The 19,131-nt window shown below is 42.1% G+C and overlaps 2 protein-coding genes across 2 annotated transcripts in view; both read right to left on the bottom strand.

Moving 5' to 3' along the window:
* Positions 1–252, bottom strand: part of LOC118405885 (obscurin-like) — a 19,272-nt gene extending 19,020 nt beyond the window's left edge. Inside the window, exon 1 of the mRNA XM_035805710.1 lies at positions 188–252. Coding sequence (XP_035661603.1) covers positions 188–232 — 45 coding nt within the window. The 5' untranslated portion in view covers positions 233–252. The remainder of the gene's footprint in view (positions 1–187) is intronic.
* A 308-nt stretch (positions 253–560) lies between these two features.
* LOC118405516 (titin homolog) overlaps positions 561–19,131 on the bottom strand; it is a 51,152-nt gene continuing 32,581 nt past the window's right edge. Inside the window, exons 26-41 of the mRNA XM_035805018.1 lie at positions 18,348–18,512; positions 17,758–17,962; positions 16,978–17,149; positions 12,983–13,150; positions 12,622–12,749; positions 10,102–10,177; positions 8,435–8,669; positions 7,241–7,411; positions 5,548–5,617; positions 5,085–5,177; positions 4,258–4,353; positions 3,867–3,917; positions 2,145–2,258; positions 1,107–1,181; positions 926–997; positions 561–566 (exon numbers count right to left, since the gene is read on the bottom strand). Of these exons, the coding sequence (XP_035660911.1) occupies positions 561–566; positions 926–997; positions 1,107–1,181; positions 2,145–2,258; positions 3,867–3,917; positions 4,258–4,353; positions 5,085–5,177; positions 5,548–5,617; positions 7,241–7,411; positions 8,435–8,669; positions 10,102–10,177; positions 12,622–12,749; positions 12,983–13,150; positions 16,978–17,149; positions 17,758–17,962; positions 18,348–18,512 (1,897 nt within the window). The remainder of the gene's footprint in view (positions 567–925; positions 998–1,106; positions 1,182–2,144; positions 2,259–3,866; positions 3,918–4,257; positions 4,354–5,084; positions 5,178–5,547; positions 5,618–7,240; positions 7,412–8,434; positions 8,670–10,101; positions 10,178–12,621; positions 12,750–12,982; positions 13,151–16,977; positions 17,150–17,757; positions 17,963–18,347; positions 18,513–19,131) is intronic.

Raw genomic sequence — 19,131 nt, 5'->3', positions numbered from 1 at the left:
TCCTTCCTTCATACCCTGTTTGTTTGTTTGTTTGTTTGTTTGTTTGTTTGACAGTGTCTCACCTGTACTGTGTACCGTTCTGAAGAGTCGGGCTTGCCGTACCACATCTCCAACTTACGGCTGTCTCCTTCCTTCATACCCTGTTTGTTTGTTTGTTTGTTTGTTTGTTTGTTTGACAGTGTCTCACCTGTACTATGTACCGTTCTGAAGAGTCAGGCTTGCCGTACCACATCTCAAACTTACGGCTGTCACCTTCCTTCATACCCTGTTTGTTTGTTTGTTTGTTTGTTTGTTTGACAGTGTCTCACCTGTACTGTGTACCGTTCTGAAGAGTCAGGCTTGCCGTACCACATCTCAAACTTACGGCTGTCACCTTCCACGTCTTCTGTCACTCCAATACCTGGTAACTGTTGAGGAGGAGAGAGAGGCAAGCCATGATTCAAAGTGCATTTCATGACTACAATACATACTCTCATGGTACTGCTAAAATATAGTCTTTGGAATTCCCAAAAGTGCTCTTTTCAAGCTAAGAAATGTATCCGATATTGTCTACTGTCCCCTTAAACCTCAATTTCCAAAGACATAATGTTAAGTCCTAAGGACAGAGCCGCATGGAGGCGTGGTGTGAAGACTGGCCGACTGCTGCCTGCCCCTGCGTCAGGGACTCCAGCAGCAGTATAATCAAACATGGATAGTGAGTGAGTGAGTGCTTCTAGTTTAATCTTAACCGAATATGGCTTATTAACATCTAACTAATAGTATGAAAACATGTTTTTCAAATTTACCACCATACACCCAAATGTCGCCCTACCTACCTTCATGAGGCCCTTAAATTTTGATATTTTCTAGGCTGTTTCATTAAATTTTGCGCTTGGTGAACAGAACCATGTTGGTGAACAATGTTCCCACATTTCCCCCTACCTACCCTCATGAGGCCCTTGTAGGGGTATTCGATGCTCTCCAGACTGTTGCGTTTGCGCTTGGTGAACAGAACCATGTTGGTGAACAGTGTCCCCACATTTCCCCCTACCTACCCTCATGAGGCCCTTGTAGGAGTATTCGATGCTCTCCAGGGAGTTGCGTTTGCGCTTAGTGAACAGAACCATGTTGGTGAACAGGAAAATGTGCCGCTCCTTCCCGCGACCCTTGGTCGTCCTCCCGTCCCAAACCATGAAGGAATCCTGGAGAGATTGAGCCAAGAAAGGACACAGTCAGAAATGTTTGACGTTACATTATGATACTTCAAAAATCACGGCCACTTTTGGTTTCATTGATGTATAATCATATCATTCAGCACCAAGGACAGGACTTAAATGACTCCTCTGTAATATGAAATAAGTTTACTAAGGTTTACTGACAGTGAACCATGACAGAATCCTGGCAAGACAGATCAAGCCAGGAAAGGACACAGTCAGACATATCTAATGTTATATTATAATACTACAAAACTCACTGTTGCTTTTGGCTTCATTGCATTGAAATACTGTTTTTGTGGATGGCAATCAGCACCAAGGACAGGGTGCCCCTACTTATCAAAAGAAGATGTCTTGCTCCACAACGATATGCAAGAAGTATATCGAGATTTACAGGCTTATGAAATGTACTCAGACCTGCTTCAAGACCTCACAACCATTCAGTCTTAAGGAAACAATAACATCTATCTCAAGCTACTTTTACGATGTGATACAAAGAGCTACATAATTATACTGTGCCACTGGTTATACTATTGATAAAGACATGTTAGATGGTTGTGGCTTTGATTTCAAAAACTGATTCATGATGCACAGCAGTTTAAATTTCTGACATAATCTTGATGCGGTCACTACATTTTCTCCAATCTAGAGTAATCCTTGTGCCTATTGTTTACTCAAAAACCTACATTGCGAGAGGAAGTCGATTGTCCTAAAATAGATTAGACGCATATCTACATATATAGATGTGTATGTGTATTGTTTCCATTGTTACATATATATGTTCCTTACCATGTGACCTGTACTTAGCCCAGTAGGGCAAAAATGTGCAATAAAGTTCTTCATCCATTCATTATAGCTTATATGTTGCCTTTGAAAGACTAGTTCAGAAAGTAATTTTTGTGTTAATCCAGTGCACGTATCACACAAGAGCTCCCAATCCTTAGTACTTACCTGTCTCAGAAGCTTGCCGACGTTTTCCTGGTTACCATAGAAACCGTCAATCATGCTGATGTGCAGAAGGTCGTTGGCTCGCTTGGGAACGTCCACCATCACTCCAAGGGCATGCTGGGATGGAACAACAGGAAAATGAAGTTTTACCATGAAAAAAGTCTAAATATCTAAAGATATATTTCATTAAAAAAATTCTTCCTCAGAGGAAGGTGTCTGAGAGACATCAAAACGTATGCAAAGTAAGTACATACTGACTGAGTGTGTAGAAGAATTCTCCTATATCCTATATTCCACCAACCTGATGGAATTATTTAGTTATATGAAGAAAAATAGTCACAGACATCTAAATACATGAACAAACTGCTCATCTTCCTTAGCTATCATCTGATCTACAAGTACTTGTGAAGTTTCTTGTTCAACTTCTTTTTTGGCTTTTGGGCAGGAAGACACAAATTTGCTATTCTGGCTCAGTAAGTTTTCCCAGACTTTGTCACCTGTAAACACCTGCGTGTCTCATGATCACCTGCTGATACATGACCAGGTGTGCTCACCTGTGTGATGGGATAGCCCCAGGTGAACCGCAAACATTGGCTTCTAAAACACCTATGGTATACAAAATGATTTTTTTTTTAATCCACTAAAACGCCAATTTACACATGAGGGATACCTTTTGCTCAGTCAGTATGGGAGGCAATAGTATTTTTCTACAAGTTTGAGGAAAGTCAATGAAAAAGTCTAGAAATTCTTGACCAAAACATAGGTATAAAAGCATTTTTTTCTGAGAGCAGGACAAAATTCTTATAAGTGTGTATAATTGTAATCCTAGGGGATTTTATTTTGCTTGGGATTAAGATATTTCACATTTTGTACTGAACTGCAGAGGAGCTTCAGAATTTTCGAATTTATCGAGGATTGGTACAGTAGTACTGTGCAGTATAAAAAGAGTACCACTGGTAGGTCTTATCTGGGAAAACATTTTGTGTTTTTCTGATGTGTTACACGGACGGGAAAAAACAGTAACAGCATAGCTGTTTCCACAACGTTTGCTTCACACAAAAGTCTGACGAACGAGGAAAACCACAGCAGCTACGTTCAACAGGCAGGTCTTTACCACACGCCGGTGGTACTGTCTATATAACAACAGCCATACGTAACACGCCATTGTTTACTGTAAACAACGTAACTCGAGTCCCGGCCTAAAATAAACCCGATTACAGAAGAAATCGCTGCCGTTTTTGTGCCACACACAATAGATGAAAGGGCGCGCGGCATGTTAACACTCGTGCTTGTTGTAAAACACGCGCAACCGACACTCGACTCTGCCGACATATTTATCAAAAACGTCAATCTGCGTCAACCAGTTTCCACGGACAGATTAAGTTTTCTGACTTTTCTATACGGACATTATTTAGCCCATCATGAAAACTGTTCAGTTGTAAACCACACTACTGTTACATAAGTCTTGGACAGATTTCACAAAAACAGAGCCCAAAAAGTGTTTTTAGAGTTGGTTCACTGGAGTCAACAATGGATATATAATCTGTGTGAAGTCATTACTTTAGAAACCTTGACCTCAGGTGACCTATGGCTCTTTGATCATATACATGGGCAGTTTTTTTATAAGACTGAAATACTGTTGCTACTAACATTGAAAATTACAAACAACATAATACATATTTTAGATTTAAGTCCTGATATTGTTTTATATCAAAAATACCTTACCTCTAAATCAGTGCTGTCCAGCTTGGCTCTTGTGGTATATTTAACCAGCTCCTGAAAACAAAGATGATTTGATTACAATGTTAGTACTCCAATTCAGAGCTGCCAAGTGCTCATGCATCTCAAGATGTACTGTAAATGCAGAAATGTTCGCGGTGGATTAATGTTCGCGGTTTTTGTGACCACTTCACCGCAAACTTAAAACCAACGCCAACATTTTTCTATTATGGTATTAGACCGCAGTCTACGGTGTAACCGCGAAATTAAAACCCCCGCGAAAAGTCCCATTTTCCGCTACCATGAAATTAAATCCCCGTGAAGTTAAATGCATTTACAGTATCATGAAGAAGGTAGTGATAAGTACAGGTCTTAAAGCACTGGAGGCCACTTTCACCTTGAGCAGGAGTTGGTACTTGGTGATCCTCTGTACTGGTTTGATGAGATAGTCTGATAAAGTCAGCTTCCTCTCGTCATTTCTCTTGGTGTAGTCCTGAAACAGAATAAGACAACTTCCTTACATGATGTCTTATTTACTAAGCAGAGCCAAACTAATTTCTTCCCTTGGTTTTTGGACATTTAATGTAAAAGAAATTGACAAATGTTCAAGTACAAAACAGAAAGCTGGGAGTAAAACTTGACTAAAGGAATATTTAATTCCTGATATTTTTTTGGTACTAAGGTGAAGCCCTCAGACTCTGTTTCCATCAAGTATTTAATCTTCAATCCAGTGAATAAAATTGAAGTGGCCCAAAGAATCTATGAAAGATCATCAATATGCAGCCAATTTCAGAGAAAAATGTCTACAAAATGTTGCATGTGTCAATAATTTTCCTTTGGCTATTTTTGCCGAAGTGAAAGATTTTATTTCTATGGACTGGATCGCAGTAGGGAAGGACAACAATATCAATAAACACATTCATGAGTTTAGAAACAACATCATGACACTGAGATTTGCTGATTCTGCTCTGTCTTGATTCTGACAAAGATCCGCAGTGCCCCCTAACTCTGGCCAGCAGTACTGCAGGTTCTCATAACAGGTGGTTTTAGTACAGACAACAGTGCTGTGGCTTTGTGGGCTGTCCAGTCAGCAAGAATTCAGGAAAGCTGTGTGGCCAAAGGGATAAATGAAATGGAGAGGGGCACTGCCATAGGTACCATACAGACTCTAACTAAGTAACTAACTGCTGTAAGTTAAACACAGACACACTGTCAGGTACTCACATCAAAGAAGTTCCTGGCTGCACTGGTGGACAGAAGCGTTTCTGATCTCTGCTTGTTCTTACAGTACTCCACATGCATGTCAAACTTGTGTTGCTGCAAACAAACAAACAAACAAACAAACATACAACATTTTCAAAATTCACTTGAAATATACTAATTTAATTATGTACATGTAAGTGTTAAGATATTGGCTGCTAGTGCACATGTCAAAAATACTGTAGATGGAAATTAGCAACGATAGCTGTAGAAAGAAGTTAGCAAAGATTTTCCACGTATAAAAACCCCTAAAAATTCATTTCAAGATTCATCTAAAAAAAAATTAAAAATCAAAAGACAGCATCTAAGAAGTTCAACTTGCCTAATGGACCATAGTTTATGGAACAATTTTGATCCTTTACTGAACTATCTTATCTTCTTCACATTTTGTAATTAGTATCTTAATACTGATTAACAGAACACTCACCCATTTTACAAAAATCTTGCCAACTTTGCTGGGCTCATTCTTGCACGTTCCCAGCTCATGGATAAATATACTGGAACATAAAACGGGTTGTGTCACAATCTGAAATAAATTAATCTGTTGGAGTCATCTACTACATGTATGAAAATCACAAACCTCTTTTAGGTTGAAGATGATACTCTGTCTCCCCTAATATAATGTGGAATCTCCGAATATTCAGTCATACCTTTGTCATGGATATCATATTTTGAGATGAAGTGGCACAACCTAGAATTCAGTCAAGAATATCATATTTTGGGACAAACCAGTCTAAAAAAAGGGGTGTATTGAGAATTTTTCTCCCAACTCACCTACAGTGAAAGTCATAAAATCTGCTCTATGTTCATGAAGATAATGTCCCGTTTCCCCCAAGATAAAGTGGCATCACCCAGAATTCAGTCAAGAAGACCATATTTTGGGACAAACCAGTCTACACATAGGGGTGTTATTTAACTCACCTACTATGGAAGTCATAAATCTGTTCTATGTTCATGAAGAGGATGTCCCGTTTCCCCCTGAGATAAAGTGGCATCACCCAGAATTCAGTCAAGAAGACCATATTTTGGGACAAACCAGTCTACACATAGGGGTGTTATTTAACTCACCTACAGTGAAAGTTATAAATCTGTTCTATGTTCATGAAGGGTGTGTCCCATTTCCCCCCCGAGATAAAGTGGCATCACCCAGAACTCAGTCAAGAAGACCATATTTTGGGACAAACCAGTCTAAAAAAGTGGGGTAAAATTTGGAATTTTTCTCCCAACTCACCTACTATGAAAGTCATAAATCTGTTCTATGTTCATGAAGTGTATGTCCCATTTCCCCTTGAAACAAAGTGGCATCATCCGAAATTCCCAGTCAAGAATATCATATTTTGGGACAAACCAGTCTACACATAGGGGATATTTTTCTCCCAACTCACCTACTATGAAAGTCATAAATCTGTTCTATGTTCATGAAGATGATGTCCCGTTTCCCCCTGAGATAAAGTGGCATCACCCAGAGTTCAGTGATGAATACCATATTTTGGGACAAACCAGTCTACACATAGGGGTGTTATTTAACTCACCTACTATGGAAGTCATAAATCTGCTCTATGTTCATGAAGATGATGTCCCGTTTCCCCCCGAGATAAAGTGGCATCACCCAGAATTCAGTCAAGAAGACCATATTTTGGGACAAACCAGTCTACACATAGGGGTGTTATTTAACTCACCTACTATGGAAGTCATAAATCTGTTCTATGTTCATGAAGAGGATGTCCCGTTTCCCCCCGAGATAAAGTGGCATCACCCAGAATTCAGTCAAGAAGACCATATTTTGGGACAAACCAGTCTACACATAGGGGTGTTATTTAACTCACCTACTATGAAAGTCATAAATCTGTTCTATGTTCATGAAGAGGATGTCCCGTTTCCCCCTCGAGATAAAGTAGCATCACCCAGAATTCAGTGATGAATACCATATTTTGGGACAAACCAGTCTACACATAGGGGTGTTATTTAACTCACCTACTACGGAAGTCATAAATCTGTTCTATGTTCATGAAGAGGATGTCCCGTTTCCCCCGAGATAAAGTGGCATCACCCAAAATTCAGTCAAGAAGACCATATTTTGGGACAAACCAGTCTACACATAGGGGTGTTATTTAACTCACCTACTATGAAAGTCATAAATCTGTTCTATGTTCATGAAGATGATGTCCCGTTTCCCCCTGAGTAGGTACGGCAGCGTGTGGGAGTCAAACATGTCGATGTAGTGGTCGGTTACAAACTTCAGGTCCCGTACGTAGTCACCCTCCGTCCTTAGTAGTTCCTCCAAGACAAACCTGAGGCAAGAAAAATTACAAAGAGAAAGTTAAAAGCAAACTTTAAGACATTTTCTTGCTGAAATAAAAATCCTTAGTAGTTCCTCCAGGACAAACCTGGGGCAAGAAAAATAACAAAGAGAAAGTTGAAAAGACATTTCCTTACAAAAAAATAGTCGTTTTGTAAAAAATATTTTGTCAATCCCATGCCAAATCTGAATATGCACTGATGGAAGACTTTTTCTCAAGTTTTAAGTTTTTGGGAAGCCCATTAAAGCACAAATGGTGTTTGACTGTCTTCTTGTGTGTGTGTTTTACTGCTATTATCATACGTGTTTCAGTTGTCATGGAACAGAAACTTTGGTACAAATGGTATAAAAGAGGACTGAGATACTAAAAAAGGTATCCTTTAGTTAGATCAAATATAGGCATTTGAAGGTAGACCAAGCTTCCAAGAAAGAAGAAAGAAAGAAAGAAAGTCAAGTCAAAGAAGAAAGAAGAACTTACCAACAAGCCTGCTACAAACTACATCACAGTACAGAACACATCAAACATGGAGAATGGAGAAGAGAAGCAGAGGAAGAGGCAGAGGCAGAGGTAAGGAGGCAAGAGGCAGAGAATTTTGCAGAGATGTACCCTATTAAAGTAGGAATTGACAGACATAGATAGTTGTGCTTGAGAAAGTAGATAGAAAGTTTTGTTTTCAGAGGTATCTCCAAAATATAGCAAACTATAAAAACACTTTTTTTAACAGTCTACATAGCAGTGATATATGATGGAAAGAGAAGATAGCAACATTTCAGTCAGTTTCATTTAAGATGTAAGATTTTCTTAAGACATCCTGCTCTTTCTTAAGACATCACAAATTTTCTTAAGACAACCTGATTTTTCTTAAGACATCCTGAATTTTCTTAAGACATCCTGTTTTTCCTTAAGACACAATTTTTCTTAAGAGATCCTGAATTTTCTTAAGACATCCTGATTTTTCTTAAGACAATCTGATTTTTCTTAAGACATCCCGAATTTTCTTAAGTCATCCTGCACCTTCTCTTACTGCTTGCCTCCATCTCCTTGCTGCCCCTCCTCGGCTGTTTCTTCTCGGCGTCTCCAGACGTCTCACAAGACGTCTCAGACTTGCCTTTGCGGGTGGAGGGGGAGTGGGGGAGGGTCTGGAGGAAGGAGGGGGGGATCCAGCCCTGGGCGGGTTCAGGGGGGGAGGGCACGGTCCGCACCAGCCACAGGTCCGGGCTGGACGAGTCCAACACCTCAACCATCTGACCTGAGGGGGGGACAAGACGTCTTCAGCCTGGCTTACATCTTTAGATAATAGTGATGATAGTGACTGGTAATAACTTTATTGTATGGCAATTGTACAAGCACAAAATATGGCATCTACTGGTCCAGAACTCCAGTTCCATAAAGTACGTCTATCAAATACATGAGTCCAACAGCTCCACCATCTGACCTGTGGGGGGGACATCTTCAGTGTGTTTTTTCTGCGTAACTACATAAAGTGTATTGTAAGGAGGAGGAGGAAATAATTAAAGAAAGTTTATTTGCAAGTTCAAGGTAATCACAAGTGCATGGTAGAAACATAAAGGACATACTTGTACATGGGAAAATGGACTATGGTTACTGCATAATTATAAAAAGAGACTACTCACATCTACTCAGATACTAGTGTGGGATATCTAGACAAACTCAGTCTGGTAAGTTTGCCTTCTTTTTATGATTTTAATATAATTAATTGTAATGTACCTTGAGACTAAAAGATTTTTGCATTGGCTTCTACAAGTAAGCATTCTTTATTTGTCTTTGGTTTAGGCTCTAAGGTTTAGAGTATGAGACCATTGTATCAAGGAAATTTGCTACACTGAATGTCTTGTATGACTGTCATCATTACAACAATTTGCTCACTGATTTGTTACTTTGTTGCCATTTTTACCGATAAAATCTTCAAACATGTAATTTTGCACTGGTTGTTCAACTCACCAGTGCCCTTACATGTTATCACCCATGTAGGTGATGATATGTTATTATGAGTGATAATTCCGCACTGTGCGACCTTTCCCTGACCTATACTAAATAACAGGATATATCAATGGTTTATTCATACATATATACATATACATACAAGGACATACTGAAACAACGTTGCAGCCTGTTATACATTGCTGTAAACATGGCTGAATTAAGTTAGTCTCAGTCTTTAAAAAAAATCCTGATATATACAACATGACATACTGGATGGGCAACTCGTGGGTTGGGGGTGTGATGTAGAAAGTTGTCAGGTTTATACTTTCCCTGTTGTATTGTTAACTGGTGACTCACAATTCTGTGAAAACTTTTAAAATGATTAAAAAATAGTGGTATTTGGAACCATGTATGCAACTAAATGTGAGTGTTGTTTGAGGGTGAAGAAAGAAGAAAGAACTAACAAATCAGTGAACAGATGGCAACTATTGTACTAGTAAGAACACAATATCTGCGTAAGACATACATGTATTGTTGTTATTCTGTTATTTTGTTTTCCTTGATTTAAGAGGAATGAGCTTAAAATATATTTGTTGGAGTGAATTTCATAGTAGCCCAAGATCAGCATCATGATAGGATTTGAACCCAGGACCTTTGGGTTCTGTGCCAAACACCCACACAACCACACGACCCCACCGGACGAATCAGGTGAGTTAAGTAGAAACTCTTAGTAATACCTTCCTTCAGCGGAACCCTGTCTTGCTCTGTATCATCAGGTGTGTAGTCACTCACTACTGTGTACTGCTCAGCACTCTGGGGACAAGAAAAAACAGTCAAAACTCTCACATGTCTAACCTACTGTGTTAGTAACTGATCTGCATTCTGCATGGGGAAGAGAAAAACTTTCACACTGCCTTTTGTCATCTACAATTTATCAGAGAGTTAACCTTAAACCAAAATCTATGGCTATAACAAACACATGAGTTTAAAATCAAGACAGAAGGGGACAAGAAAAAGGCTTTACAGACAAAATACTACAGAAATTTCTACATGTCCTCAATGCTCTACAGTTTTGCAGTGAGTATCTTGAACCAAAACTTGAGAGGGTTACAAAATCTATGGCTATAATGAACATTTCACTTCAAAATCAAGCAAGTCAAACCAAGACAGAAATGATCGACTATAAAACACAAAGTGAATGAGTAAGTGATAATCTATTATGTAAAGATTCACCCGGATATTGTCTTTTCATATTCTGCAAAAGCAATTTTCAAGCTAGGGGTTCTTTTACATGTAGAGGTTTGACACCTGAGGCTAAATGCCTGAAGCACCCTCATACATGTACGTTTACGATACAAGAAAAGCTTCATTTCCAGTCAAAAGTTAAGAATGGTTGAAAATGCCCTAAATCACCTTCAGATGACGCACACATGAGCAAGTAAACATTATACTTAATGTCTAATCCCAAACATTTCATGAATTAGTGGTTTACAGGAAAAATCACTGTAATTGTCTAACGACCATACTCATTAACTTTGTGGTTAACAACATGGTCTGTGACCTGTCCCGCTGAGTTATTTGTACGTCATTAACCCTTTAATTAACACACTAATTAGACGGAGAACCTGCCAAATATAGTACAATTCTACATAACCACCAAAATAGCTTCAGGGTTGTTCTGACTAAAACAACATAGGATGGAAAAAATGGAAGAAAGCAGTACAAATATGGAAACCTGACCAACTCAAACACCTTAAGGGATGGACGGGGAGTTATAAAACTACAATGCTTCATCCTTTTAACCTGATTCCGAGTCTTTGCACCAGGTTCGGATCCTGATAATAATACTGATTGTTGCATGACGTCAATGTCTCCATATAGGAAGACAAGCAAATTACAAAGTAGTCGTTAAAGTGAAAGTAGTCATATATTTGTTACCCCAGTTGTGAAGTAAATGATACATAAAAAACTTTCACATTGTAAGTCTGGCATTGAAGTTTCAAGCTTCTAAACGAACATCTGAAGATACTTAATATAAACTTCAGTTTCATATGTATCAGCCTTTTTTGAAAAGAACAAATTCTTTCATATCATTTGGCAGACTAATGAATAAATGAATGAATGAAAGGACAAATTACTGAATGGATGAGCAAATGAATGAGCGAAAAATGGATGAATGAATGAATGCATGAATGAATCAATTGATGGATGGATGGATGAAGGAATGAAGGAAGGAATGCATGAATAAAGGAATGAACAAACTGAAGGATGGATGGATGCATGGATGAATGAATGAAATTGAATGAATGAACAGTACCTTGGTAGAGTCCTCTGTCTCGCTGAAGTCAGACACAAAGTCGTGCTCCAGCCGAAGGAGTGAAGGAATGGAGGAAGGAATGAATGGAAGAATGAATAAATGAAAGAATGAACAGTACCTTGGTAGAGTCCTCTGTCTCGCTGAAGTCGGACACAAAGTCGTGCTCCCACCAAAGGAGTGAAGGAATGGAGGAAGGAATGAATGAATGAATGAATAAATGAAAGAATGAACAGTACCTTAGTAGAGTCCTCTGTCTCGCAGAAGTCAGACACAAAGTCGTGCTCCAGCCGAAGGAGTGAAGGAATAAATGAAGGATGGATGAATGAGTGATACCTTAGAGGAGTCCTCTGTCTCGCAGAAGTCAGACACAAAGTCGTGCTCCAGCCGAAGGAGTGAAGGAATAAATGAAGGATGGATGAATGAGTGATACCTTAGAGGAGTCCTCTGTCTCGCTGAAGTCAGACACAAAGTCGTGCTCCAGCCGAAGGAGTGAAGGAATAAATGAAGGAGGGATGAATGAGTGATACCTTTGTGGAATCCTCTGTCTCGCTGAAGTCAGACACAAAGTCGTGCTCCAGCCGAAGGAGTGAAGGAATAAATGAAGGAGGGATGAATGAGTGATACCTTTGTGGAATCCTCTGTCTCGCTGAAGTCAGACACAAAGTCGTGCTCCAGCCGAAGGAGTGAAGGAATAAATGAAGGAGGGATGAATGAGTGATACCTTTGTGGAGTCCTCTGTCTCGCTGAAGTCAGACACAAAGTCGTGCTCCAGCCGAAGGAGTGAAGGAATGGAGGAAGGAATGAATGGAAGAATGAATAAATGAAAGAATGAACAGTACCTTGGTGGAGTCCTCTGTCTCGCTGAAGTCAGACACAAAGTCGTGCTCCAGCCGAAGGAGTGAAGGAATAAATGAAGGATGGATGAATGAGTGAACAGTACCTTAGTAGAGTCCTCTGTCTCGCTGAAGTCAGACACAAAGTCGTGCTCCAGCCGAAGCCTCTTGATGGGGTTGGAGTCGGAGGATGCTGAGCTGTCCGGCCGCGACCCCGGGCGGGGCGGGGTCGTTCCTATGGAGACCAGAAACAGAAGAATCAGTATCTGTGTACTTGGTAAAACCAAACTTAAGCATGTGAATTTGTATATCTGCATAGATGGTATAACTGCCCTTCTGTGTAACACACCAGCTTCTGTATCTGTATCTGTATGTGTATGTACAGCCAATATGATAACTACCCTTTGCCATCAAACGCTGGGCAGACTCTCAAGCAAACAAACAAACAAACAAACAAACACGTCCCACCTCTCCTGAGATGTAAGACATCCGGTCCCACTGCAGGTAACAGCTCCAGTATCTGTAGCTCCTCCTCCTTACTGGTCCCCAGACTTTCGAAGGACTGCCCTGAAGGCAGCTCATCCAGCCCTGACGCCTTGTAGGAGCTCACCGATGTTGTTCTACTGCTCGACGCAACTGAAAAATGAATGAGAAAGTGTTTGTTTCTGACTGAATCTAACCATACCCACCCCCCTCCACTATGTTTATCTTTGTTCAGATTAAAACTCGGCCTCCCACCTTCACTCTCACCAGCCTCTTTGTCCAACTTGAATGATATCAGCACAACAGGATCGTCCGTGACCACCGGATCGTTCACCGACGGAACCCAGTAGGAAAAACTGAACAGTTTCCTCATTCTGTACCCGTACACTCCCGTAGACTTCTAAAATTCAACCATGTCTGAAGCAGCTGCCTGGAACTCTGGTAACCTCTCTGACATCCCGGGTCTGTTATTAAACTCACCTGCCGTCCCACGAACAGCTATAACCCCTCACTACATGCTCCATAATAACTGGTCATTATTCCTACCGGTTACCATAGTAACGACCCCTCTGACCTTTTCCCAATTTGGCTTCTTTGGTTTCTTTAAACTTCTTTGTTTTTATTTTTCGTGATCAAATTTAAAACATGTTCAGGGGTCTGTCAGAGACTTGCATGTTGTTCTTTGTGTTTTTGTCAACTTTTTGGTTGAAAAGAGTTTTTCCAAGCAAACGCATCTTCCTAAACAGTCCTTCACTGTGTATCTGCATTGTTGTTTAACCTTATGTCTACCTGCTTGCAACACGTAATTTTGCACATTGTCAATTTTCCTTTTGTTTTCAACATTTTAGCTTCACTTCAGAATCTGTGCTACAAGTTTGTGACAGAAATACCTGCAAGTGTGTGACCGAGTCTGTCACAAACATGACCCAAGGCCAGCTTGACCCCAGGGGTGCTCGTAATTACCAGCATCGTTAGTTAATTACAGGCCAAACGAGGCTTAATGAGTCCCTGTTATCACAGTGTTTGAAGGACCCCACGGGGGAGTACAAGAAACAGTTGATTAGTGTGTTGCAACTTATTTTAACAGACGGGGCAATCAGTAATATTACGTATAGACAGATCTACCCGACAACGGAAACTCCGCCAAAGTTCTATGGTCTCCCGAAGATTCATAAACCTGGGACGCCACTCAGACCAATCGTGAGTAGTGTGGACTCTATCACCTACCAAAGCTCAAAATTCTTGGCGGAAATTCTCTCACCGCTAGTTGGTAATTCGTCACATCACGTCAAAAATTCCCAACATTTTGCCGAACTTCTCAAAGACAAACGGGTGGAACCTGACGAGGAATTACGTTCTTTTGACGTCACTGCTCTGTTCACCTCAGTCCCGGTGCCCAAAGCTTTAGACATTATCCTACAGAGGCTAAAGGACGATAGTACCTTGAATAAACGCACATCTTTGACTCCTACACATGTGGTAAAGTTATTAGAAGTCTGTTTGCACTGCACTTACTTTGTATACAATGAGGTGTTCTACCAACAAATCCATGGTGCCGCCATGGGATCTCCAGTCAGTCCCATCGTGTGCAACCTTTACTTGGAACACTTAGAACAGTTGGCTATTACCACCGCCCCCCACCCTCCCTTGTGGTGGTTTAGGTATGTAGATGATACCAATACCAAACTCAAGAAGATATATGCACAAGAATTCCTAGATCACCTCAATAGTTTAGATCCTGACATCAAGTTTACGACAGAGGAGGAACAGAATAAGTCACTACCTTTTCTGGACACCTTGACTGTGATTCAAGAAGACGGTTCTCTCCGCATCAAGATATACCGAAAACCCACCCACACTGATCAATATCTTAATTTTGCCTCTAACCATCCTCTTGACCATAAACTCGGAGTGGTTAGGACCTTGTTCCATAGAGCTGAAACTGTGATCTCGGAACAAGAAGATATACTGTCAGAGAAGGAACATCTGGTTTCCGCGCTTAAACAATGTGGCTACCCTGGTTGGGCCATTGACAAGGTAGACTTACCCCGTATAGAGAAACCCAGTTCTACTAACCGTGATCCTGGTCGTGTCAACAGAGGTTTTGTCATACTCCCGTACGTAAAAGACCTCTCAGAGGCCCTCAGGAGAATCTTTGACACGCACGGAGTCAAAACGTGCTTCAAACCCACAAAGACCCTGAGACAGTATTTGGTTGCACCTAAGGATAAAACTCCAAAGGCTGATAAGTGTGGTGTCATTTACCACATTCCTTGCCAAGGCCAAAACATCCGTGGCCCTTGTCAGGAGTCCTACGTAGGTGAAACTAGCCGCGCTCTCAGAACCAGGTTTCTAGAGCATAGACGGCCCAGCTCAGTCAAAACATCGGAGGTGGCACAACACATTCACATAGAATCTCCGGGACACTCTGTGGATTTCGACAAGGTGGAGATACTTGATTCCGAACAGGATTACTTTCTCAGGGGAGTGAAAGAGGCCATTTACATCAGAGCCCACCAACCTTCCCTCAACCGAGACGGGGGCCGATACCGACTGTCAAGCACCTTTGACCCTTTACTGACGTCGCACGTCCGTTCCGGAAGTGCGACTTAGGTCTTGGGTCATTACAACTTGAGAAGGATCAGAGGACTGATCGAAAGCTTGTTGGTAAGCGCTTTATTTTTGTGTACGGATATAAAGTCTTAAAAATCGTATCATTATGTTAAGTACCGTCACAGATGAACTTACATTCAACTATTAAAGGCCTAGCCAATTATTGCTCATTAAAGATGGTAATTAGACATTCTAATTGTTGCTCTGGGTTTCAGAAGACCTTAGGAAATATTCAGTGGTTACAAATTATATCCATTGTACACAATCATACAGAATCTGTGTTTAATGGGAATGAATTGTTACCATTGTAACATGAAAGCAAATTTTCCTCCACTCACTAAAAGTAAAGACGTAAAAGACAAAATCACTTCAGGAGCAAAAATGAACATAAAAACTGAGATTAAGATTACCTGACATTTCTAAGCTTCAAACCATAGCATTAAAAACTACTGCTGGAGCTTAATACCGAGGTGTACAGGTGTATACAGGTGTGTTCTTACAGGTACATGTGTGTGCAGGTGTACAGGTGTGTGCATGTGTGTACAAGTGTGTACAGGTGTGTGCGTGAGTACAGACCTGTACAGGTATGTTCTCACCTGAGACCAGCAGGTCTGCATGTGTGACCACGTCCCCCACACTGTTGGCAGCCCGGCAGGTGTAAGTTTGTACAGGTGTGTACAGGTGTGTTCTCACCTGAGACCAGCAGGTCTGCATGTGTGACCACGTCCCCCACACTGTTGGCCGCCCGGCAGGTGTAAGTGTCTGTACAGGTGTGTACAGGTGTGTACTCACCTGAGACCAGCAGGTCGGCATGTGTGACCACGTCCCCCACACTGTTGGCAGCTCGACAGGTGTAAGTTTGTACAGGTATGTACAGGTGTGTGTTCAGGTGTGTACAGGTGTGTTCACACCTGAGACCAGCAGGTCTGCATGTGTCACTACGTCCCCCACACTGTTGGCAGCCCAGCAGGTGTGTACAGGTGTGTACAGGTGTGTTCACACCTGAGACCAGCAGGTCTGCATGTGTCACCACGTCCCCCACACTGTTGGCAGCTCGACAGGTGTAAGTTTGTACAGGTGTGTACAGGTGTGTACAGGTGTGTTCACACCTGAGACCAGCAGGTCGGCATGTGTCACCACGTCCCCCACACTGTTGGCAGCACGGCAGGTGTAGGTGTATACAGGTGTGTACAGGTGTGTGTACAGGTGTGTTCTCACCTGAGACCAGCAGGTCAGCATGTGTGACCACGTCCCCCACGCTGTTGGCAGCCCGGCAGGTGTAGGCTTGTACAGGTGTGTACAGGTGTGTGTACATGTTTCTACGGGTGAGTGGAGGTGTGTACAGGTGTGTACAGGTGTGTTCTCACCTGAGACCAGCAGGTCTGCATGTGTCACCACGTCCCCCACACTGTTGGCAGCCCGGCAGGTGTAGGTCCCAACATCCAGGTTCTGTACATCGATGATGGTAAGGAGGAAGGTACCATCGTCTCGAGACTCGAAGGAGACGTGGTCTCCATCCTCCACTAGTGGCTGGCCATCCTGGGGAGAGCAAGAGCACAGCAAGAAGTTTCTTAAAACCAAGAAATATGAGCAACGAGTCCCACAAGGACCAATGCTGAACAGTCCCTACTTAATACCATATCCAAGTTGCCAAACTTGAACAGTCCCAACTTCATACCCTTCCCACTGCCAATGTTTCACAGTCCCTACTTTATACCCTTGATCTGTATTGCCACTTCTGAACAGTCCCTTGTTTACACCCTACCCACAGCCACTACTGAACAGTCCCTTGTTTATCCCCTACCCACAGCCAGTACTGAACAGTCCCTTCTTTACACCCTTCCCACAGCCACTACTGAACAGTCCCTTTTTTATACCCTACCCACAGCCACTACTGAACAGTCCCTTATTTAGACCCTACCCACAGCCAGTACTGAACAGTCCCTTCTTTAGACCCTACCCACAGCCAGTACTGAACAGTCCCTTCTTTAAACCCATCCCACAGCCAGTACTGAACAGTCCCTTCTTTAGACCCTACCCACAGCCAGTACTGAACAGTCCCTTCTTTATACCCTACCCACAGCCAGTACTGAACAGTCCCTTCTTTACCCCCTACCCACAGCCAGTACTGAACAGCCCCTCCGTACCTTGTACCAGGTGACGGTGGGCGCGGGTGACCCCGTGACCTCGCACTCGAAGATGACGCTGCTGCCCTGCACGGCGTGGAGAGACTCCAGCTCCTTGATGAACTCCGGTGACCCCTCCACATCCGACAGCTGCTCCGGCGTGCACCAGCCCTCCTGCGAGTTCGTCTCCGAAGTGTGGTCCGTGAGGTTCTCACAGGTCGAGCTTCTGCAAAAATAAACAAGAATGTCATAGTTCAGGGGTGAGAATGTCAAAGTTAAGAGGTGAAAATACCAAATTACAAGGTGAAAAAGTTCAAGGGCGAAAATACCAAAGTTTAAGGGTAAAAATGCCAATGAAAGTTCAAAAGTAAGAAGAATTCCATAGATTTCAGAGGTGATGGTGTGTGTCACAGTGCAAGGGTGAAAAAACATACAGTTCGAAGGTGAGAATGCCAAAGTTCAAAAGTAAGAATACCATAGTTCAGAGTTGACAGTACCATAATTGAAAGGTGAGATTGCCATAGCGCAATGGTGAAAATACCATAGTTCAGAGGTGAGAGTGCTATAGTTCAGGGGTGAGAGTGCTCTAGTTCAGAGGTCAAAGTTCGTACCCTGAGGTGTTGGTCATAGGCGAGAAGCTGCTGATGCAGCTGCTGACGTGTTCCTCCCCTGAGCTAGTGGAGCGCTCCACCGGCGCCCCCTGTACGTGGAGCATGGCACTGCAGGTGGCCACCCCTGCTGCATTCTCAGTACGGCACATGTACACTCCCTCGTGGCTGGAAAATACAAATATTATCATTATCGATTCCCATAAATGCCTTGAGATGTGTACAGTATTGGAAGCTAACTAGGTGCCTGCACATCTCAACTTATACATATAGAATACAACACGGTGTATTCCGTATCACCCAAGGTATCAGCCCGACCGCGGGTCGGATCGCCACCTGAGAAAACCCATGTTTTGATGCGAAATGCGCCAGAAGTTGAACAAATTTGGTGCCCTCGAACAGAAAAGTGTTGCAACAGCAATGTTCCAACGTCTGAATCAGGTATTCCAATTGCTAACCGTGCCGTATTCGGCCCGCTCGAAACAGTACGATTTATTCGAATGGAGCCTGTGTGATACGCCTTTCGAACCTGTGCGATATGGAAGCATACGGCCCGGTCCGGAACACCCGTATCGAACGTTTTCGCGTCACAGGTATGACATAAAAAGTTATACATACACTGCTCATGTCCTTGTATGGCCACTATGTCAGTGAAGTGCAATAGGTAAATTAGAGAAATTTTTCTCAATTTGGTGCTCTGTACATACACTGATGCAAGAAGAAGGCGTGCTGAGGTGAAAGTAAGTCAATCTGAATATTTGCCACATTAAGACCATTCCTGTGCCTT

Source organism: Branchiostoma floridae, chromosome 18, assembly GCF_000003815.2.
Source record: "Branchiostoma floridae strain S238N-H82 chromosome 18, Bfl_VNyyK, whole genome shotgun sequence".
In the NCBI taxonomy this organism is placed as follows: domain Eukaryota; kingdom Metazoa; phylum Chordata; class Leptocardii; order Amphioxiformes; family Branchiostomatidae; genus Branchiostoma; species Branchiostoma floridae.
This window is presented reverse-complemented; position numbering and strand designations above follow the sequence as displayed.